The sequence below is a fragment of the Vombatus ursinus genome, unplaced genomic scaffold (assembly GCF_900497805.2).
Source record: "Vombatus ursinus unplaced genomic scaffold, bare-nosed wombat genome assembly UNPS02014775.1, whole genome shotgun sequence".
NCBI classification, from domain to species: domain Eukaryota; kingdom Metazoa; phylum Chordata; class Mammalia; order Diprotodontia; family Vombatidae; genus Vombatus; species Vombatus ursinus.
In genome coordinates, this window is record NW_020954553.1 from 18,360,992 (window position 1) to 18,368,247 (window position 7,256).

A 7,256-nucleotide genomic window follows, 5' to 3' on the forward strand; every position below is an offset into this window, starting at 1 on the left:
CTAAGAGGCCTCTCCCTCTCCACCATCCCCCTCATCGTCAGCCCCTGCCCCAGCCTCCTCAGGAGCTGGCCACTCACGGGTCTGCCACTCTAGTCGCTCAATGCGATAGGCTATCTTGAGGGCACTGGACTCCAGTTCAGCCAGGAGGCGGGCAAACTTGGTCTGCAGATCATCTAGTTGCTGATCAAGACCACGCAGGCGGCTGTCCACAGCCTCTTGCAGTGCTATCTCAGCTGCCTCTGCATTCACATCCAGCTTGTTCATCTTGAGTAGGATCTCTCGGCCCTTCTCCTCCATGACAGCCTGGGCTTGTGGGTACTCACTCAGCACCTCTCGGAGGTCCTCCTTACTTAGGCAGAACAGGTCTGAGTAGCCCAGACTCTTGATGTTTGCAGTCCTACGGTTACCAGACATATTTCCTGTGGTGGAATGGCAGATAGGACACAGTTGTATAGAGTGACCCAAGCAATGAGCTATTAAGTATATGGGAAGTAAAGTTCTTTCTCCACAACTAAGATACCTCAATTCCTCTAGTCCCTATCTCAAGGTTCAGCCTCCCCCCTACCCATTAAAACCTTTTATCTGGTCCTGTCCCCAAGGAAAAACTCTTCAACACACTGTTTTATTGGTCACAGTACCTGTAAGACAGATCAGTCTCTTAGGCCTTCCCTCCAAAGGCCACCTCTGGGTCCCCCCTCTTTCCAGATACTGAATTGAGTCACCAACCCCCACCCAATACACCCTAGGTCTTTGAGCCATGAATCTCTTTCTCAGGGGTCCTTCTAGACTCAGGATCTAGACCTTCCTTACCCCCCAGATGGAACCAGGAGTCCCTTTCCTAGGCTATCATTTGAGCCACCCCCATTCTCTCACCTTTGATATTTATGATGCTAATCTCTCCGAAGTAAAGCCCAGCACCCAGTACTGCATATTGGGTAACACCATCATCAGCCACCACAGCCAACTGGCCTTCCCGGATGATGTACATTTCACGGCCAATATCACCCTTACGGCACACATATTCTCCTGGTGAATAGGTCTGGGGCTGCAGCTTTAGTACAAGCTCCTCCAGGAGGCTGGCCTCACAGTTCTGGAAGATCTGCACCCGGCTTAGGGTGGACAGGTGCACAGATACTGCAACCTCAGCCCGAAGGCGTTCAGGCAAGTGCTGCAGAATTGCCACCTCATTTGTCATTTTCTTGTTAATCTGTAGGTGTTGGTACCTAGAGTGGTAACAGAGGTGGTAGTGGGCCGTGGGCAGATGGACTCTTTCCCCTACCACATGACCCACACCTCGCTGCCTCTGCTCAAGCCCAGATGCTCTGCCTGGCCTAATATTATCTACTCCTTCATGGGGACCAGATCACATCTTGGCTCCTTCAATAATCACATAATCTCAGACTGTGGAGGCTAATAGTCTGACCTTATCTAGTCTAACCAATACCTCCATAAGAACCCCTTCTGCAGATGGGGTAGTGTGACCCAAGTCCTCTAGCAACAGAAACTGACACCTCTCAAGGAGCCAATTTCCTTTTTAGAAAGCATTTTCTTACCTGGAACTGAAATCCGACTCTTTGCAGCTTCTATCCATTGCTCCTAAGTCTGCCAAGCAGAACAAGTTTGATTTTTCTTCTATAATATAGCTACTCTTCAGATATTTGAAGATACTGATCATGTGTCCCCTAAGCATTCTCGTTAGTTAACACCCTGAGTTCCTTCAAATGATCTCTCTCTTCCCTGAGGCCTTATTGTTTGTGCATGTCCACAAGTTATCAGTTTTCTCCAACCCGATGAGATAATTTATGCAGACCATTTTGAAAACTTTAAAGAACTATATCAACATCAGCTATTATTATTATTATTAATCTACACACAGGTTTTTCTGACATCTCCCAGGAGCAAAGCTGAGTCTTGCCTTTAATCAGGAAGTTTCCAGTTTAGGTGAGAAGTGGAGCTTCACCCAGGCATGGGCACGTCTGGTGTACCACATGCCAAAGTCTGGGAATCTAACAGTCCTAGGACCCTGTGGAGAACAAGCTCAGTGTGGTGGAAGGAGAACTGGATTTGGAGTCAGAAGCCTCCAATTTTGGCTCTACTAACTTATCTGTAGGAACTTTGGCAAATCACTTCTCTTCCTGGGCTACTGTCTCTTCATCTATAAAATGCAATAAGCATTCGTTAAGCTTTTACTCTATGCTAGGCACTGTACTAAACACTGAGAAGTTCTGGCCCTCAAGGAGCTCAAGTGCTAATGGGATATACATGATTTCTATGTTCCCTTCCAGTTCTAGATTGTAGATTCTAGTTCTCCTCTTTTTGTAGAGGAGATCCTGGAGGTGATAGGGAGCCAAGGGAGCTTTTTGAGCAGGGCAGTAGGGGCAGGGGGAATAGTCAGTTGTATGCTTTAGAAAAATCACCCCAGGTCACCCTCCCTACCTGGTCCCTCCCTACCTTTCCAGCCCTCTTACACCTTCCTTCCATGAACTCTACAATCCAGCAACACTGGCCTACCTGGAGCTCCTTGAAAAAGAGCTCCATCCCTCATTGCCATGGCTATCCAAGATCTGTCCCCCACCCTTGGAAGGCTCTGCCTTCTCATCTCTTGTTCTTAGTTACCCTCGCTTCCTTCAATACTCAGCTCAAATGCTACCTTCTGCAGGGGGTCTTTCCCAGTCCTCCCAGTCACTAATGTCCCCCCTTCACCTATTCTTGATATATCTCTTATGTATCTGATTATTTACATGTTGTTTCCCCCATTAGAATATGAGTTCTCTGGGGATAAGGATTAGGCTGTGTGCTTTCTTTGTATCCCCAGTGCTTAGCACATTGCCTGACATGTAATACATACTTAATAAATGCTTGTTGACTGATTGACTCAGAGAACCCCCAAATCTCAAAGCTAGAAGGGTTATCTAGTCTAGACCATTCCTAAATAAAAATCTGTTTATTTAGAGTTAAAGAGACTTGAGTCCAGCTTGCTTTTATAGATGGGGAAATTGACATCCAGAATAACTCAGATCCTTATTCAAGTTTACCCTTATTTCTAAGGTCTTGCACAGCTCAGACTCAAAGCCAGGCACCTCTAATTCCAAATCCAGTGATTTTTTCACTATGTGATGTTGCCTCTCTTTCTCTGACAAGTGATTATCCAGGCTGATATCTCCTCTTCCAATTTCACGAGAAGTCTCTCCACAGTCCTCCCCTTCTGCTTTCTCTGCCTTCCTATCCTCTCCCATTTCTTCTCTTGTACTTTCATACTCCTGCCACCATGTCTCCAATAGTCAATGACATACCCTTTGCTCCCCATCCCTGAGTCCCACCTCCTGGCCACTGATGCCTCCCTAGCCTCCATCTTCCTATGGCTAAATTCTCACCAGTAAAAGATACTTCATATCTTGCAAAGCCTTCCTCTTTCCCAATTAACATGCCCCAGCAAGCAAGCACTCCCCAAAAGACAACAGTCATTGAGTCCTCATGACTAAGCTCGTCCTCTTGCCCCAACACCTCCTACTCTCTCAGCATCTAGACCCTCACCAGTCAATGACTCGACGCTCCAGTCGACGGTTGACATGATGCAGCTTCATGTATTTCTTGACTAGTGCATGGTCAGGGTAGAAGGCTGCATCAGCTGTGTTCATATTGTAGATGACTGAGCTCATGCTACCCATTATGGTAGCAAAGCCCATGACAGCCAGCAAGAAGTCACCCACCATAAAAAGATACTCCTCCTCACAGGCTGGCAGTGGTGTGTCACCTACAGTGGTGAGGATGAGTGTAGAGAAGTAGAAACTGTAGAGGTACTGGCGACGAAGACGTTCAAAGCCTGGCTGTGCTGGGTCAGGGTATACCCAGACATCACGGCCAAAGCCCAGGTATCGTGACAATGCAAAATACAGACAGCTATTCCAGTGGATGACAACAAAGATATAGAGCATAAGTTTGGCAATTCGGAAGGCATTGGGATATGCTGTACGTGTCTCTGTTCGGTCAAAGGCCTCAAAAAGGCGTGGAACTCGAAGAAAACGATTGAGCCTCAGTGTAGGTATATGTGGGCCCAAGCGCAAGTATGCCAAGTCTGTGGGTGCCAGGGACAATATATCCAACAAGAAACCCGATGTCTGCACATAGCGCTGTGAGATCTGGCCCTTGTCCAGTACCAAGATGCCCTGCTCCAGGAACCCTGAGGTTAGAAAGGGGTATCAGGGTCAGCTCCAGTATTGGAAATGCAACAAAGAGCCAGAGTGGGGCCTGTACAAGTTTTCAGGGTTGATAGGGGGGTCAGCAGGCTTCAGTGGTGTTAATGGGGAAGTCATCTGGGTCTTTTTAGCCTTTCACAGTATTTAACATTTGATCCCATCACCATGCCTTTGTAGGGGTTATCTCTCATGCCTAGAATGTATTCCCTCTGTAGCTCTGCCTCTTCGCACCCCTACCTTCCCTTAGATCTCAGCTAAGGTGCTGCCTCCTACCTGAAATCTTCCCCAATCCATTGATTTGTTAGTGAGCTCTCCCTGCTCAAATTGTCTTATATTTACTTTAATTATCTGTGCATAAGTTATTTATTGATGGCTTAACCCCCTTCCCTCCCCCACTTCCACCCAGTGGAATGTATGTTCTTTGAGGTCTGGGCCTGGTTTTGTATCCCTAATAACTAGAACAATGCTATACACATAGTAGGTGCTTGATAAATGTTTGTTGTATTGAATCATAGGAGTAGAGGGCTTGGTGGGATAGATCAACAGGAATCAAAGGTTTGAGGTGGGGAACAGCAAGGATTCAAAGGCATTTGGGGAGCCTAGGCTGGGATATCACTGACCAGTGTGGAAGTGCACGGCAATGTCCACTAAGTAGAGCAGGTCACTTATATAGTCCAGGATCAGCCAGGCCACCAAATAGCCATGCTGCAGATCTGGGAAGCAGGCTCTGGGGATAGAGGAGGGAATATTTTGAGAGGGACCTGGCTGCAGCTGCTTCTGCTCCAGGGCCCTAATAGTGAAAACCCCTGTATTCCACCCAGAGTCTCCCAAAAGCAGCACAAGAAAGCTCCCTTTCTCCTTCCTCCACACTCTTAGACCTTGCCAAGTGCCTTTCTGTGCCCTTCTTCCCTCTCCTTACCTGCAGACAAGGATAATGATGTTGTACATGACTGGGAACACCATGGTATTGAGCCACCAATAATACTGGTCCCCTGATGGATCCAGGACAGGCACTGACTTCCTGGAGGTGGTGGAAGGGGAGTTTCAGAGTATGACCATTGAAGAAGGCCCCGGGGAAGAGAGGGTTATGGGACTGAGGGCTCAGTTTCTTAGTGGCAATAAACCTTCCCTTCTCTTATTCCCCAAGTATTTGGGCTCTGAGCATCCTCCTTCCCATTACACTATGTTCTATCAGAGAATTTCCCGTTTACCTCCCCCACATATATATCTTAGGGTCCCTTCCCCTCTCACCTGGGTTTGGAAGATGCCTGGGGAGATGACTCTTTGGTGTTCACTTTGGACTCTTGACTCATGGTGCTGGAGTCTGGGCCTGGCTACAGGTATCTGTGGGAGGAGGATGATTATGGGATGACAAAGATTCTACTAGGTCTATGGGAAGAGAATGATTTTGAGGGATAGTGGTTGAGGAAGATTCTGTGGGGTCAGTAGAGATGGATATTCTGAGAGGATAAGTAGACTAAAGATTCTGGGGGGTCCATAGGGTGGAGAATTCTGAGGGAAAGTCAATTTTTTGGGGGGAGAATTCTACAGAGTTAGAGGAAGAGGATAGCCTGTGGGGTTAAAGAGGAGAGAAATCAGTGAGGGAGAAGATATGAGAAGAGTTGGTGGGGGGAAAGGATTCTGAAGGGTTGATGAAGGAGGTTCATTTTGGGGTAGGGTATGCAGGGGCAGGATCACTGGGAAAGATTTTGGGGAACCTGTGGCTGATGTTTGAGGATTTATGAAGAAAGGAGGAGTGCATCTCTGAGGAGAAGAGAAAAATAACTAGAGGCCAGGAAAAGGAAGAAGATTATGGGCTCGGAAGAAAAAGTATGGGTAATCAGTGAGAGTGGGGATTCTAGGGAAGCAGTGGAGGAGGAAGGATTATGAGGCATCTGTGAGAGAAAAGAATTCTTAGTGGTGGAGGTCCTGTGGAAAAAGAATATCCTGGGCAGTTTATGGGGAGTGTGGTATAAGGGGTAAGGACAGAGTAGATCCTAGGGGTCTGTGAGAAGAAAAAAAAAATGCATGCACCGTGTGTGTGTGTGTGTGTGTGTGTGTGTGTGTGTGTGTGTGTGTGTAAGATTCTAGGGGAGGAGGGAGGAAAACGATATCCTGTAGGTTGTTCTGGTGGGGGATGAGGATTCCCAGGGTAGCAGGGTCATAGAGGACATGGGAGAATGATTTTGGGGGTTACTACACAGGGAAGAATTCTAGGTAGTTTATGGTGGTTGTGGGAGGGAAGAAGTTGATCCTGGAGAAGGATCTATTAGGGGCAGAGAATTCTGAATAGGTTTTATGGGAAGAAGATTGTTGGGAGAGGCAAAAGAAGGGAGAAAGGAAGACTGGAATGGAAGATTCAAAGGGTGTTGTGTGTGAAGATTCTGGGATGGATCTGGGAAGGACGAGGAAGATTTCTAAAGTCTGGGAGGTCTGAGAGAGAAGATGTGGGACCTAGAAGGGATGTGTCAGTGTGACATAGCAAAAAGAGCATAGATTTGGATCAAGAAGACCTGGATTAAATACTAGCTCTATTGTTTACTACCTGTGTAACCTTGGACAAACCTCTTAGTCTCTCTGATCCTCAGTTTCCTCATCTGTAAAATGAAGGGGTTGGACTAGATCAGAGGTATCATAGTCAATGGTCGGCAAAATTCCCGAGTACAGCCTGAACCAGATTAAAATGTAATTGGGAGATGTTTAACAAAATAAGTAAAAATAACAACATAGATAATTTTAGTTTGTGATTTTCTAAGTCAATATGCAACCTGTGGGGATCTCTTTCTACTTGAGTTTGACACCACTGGGCTAAATGACTAAAGTGCCTTCCAGTTCTAAATTCTGTGATCTTATAATTTTAGGAGGGTTGCATACAAGAGGATTGCAGTGGGAAGAAATTTGAGGGTTTTGGTGGAAGGGAAAGAATGTCCTGGTAAAGTTTGTGAGAAAGAAGATGAAGGATTAATTGGAAGANGAGAAATTTGAGGGTTTTGGTGGAAGGAAGGGAAAGAATGTCCTGGTAAAGTTTGTGAGAAAGAAGATGAAGGATTAATTGGAAGA

The 7,256-nt window shown here is 46.5% G+C and overlaps 1 protein-coding gene across 1 annotated transcript in view; it reads right to left on the reverse strand.

Annotated features, from left to right (window-relative positions):
• The window catches only part of CNGA4 (cyclic nucleotide gated channel alpha 4), an 8,537-nt gene continuing 1,281 nt past the window's right edge, over positions 1 to 7,256 (reverse strand). The window contains exons 2-7 of the mRNA XM_027864785.1: positions 5,448 to 5,540; positions 5,116 to 5,217; positions 4,817 to 4,923; positions 3,535 to 4,180; positions 874 to 1,223; positions 1 to 419 (exon numbers count right to left, since the gene is read on the reverse strand). Coding sequence (XP_027720586.1) covers positions 1 to 419; positions 874 to 1,223; positions 3,535 to 4,180; positions 4,817 to 4,923; positions 5,116 to 5,217; positions 5,448 to 5,509 — 1,686 coding nt within the window. The 5' untranslated portion in view covers positions 5,510 to 5,540. The remainder of the gene's footprint in view (positions 420 to 873; positions 1,224 to 3,534; positions 4,181 to 4,816; positions 4,924 to 5,115; positions 5,218 to 5,447; positions 5,541 to 7,256) is intronic.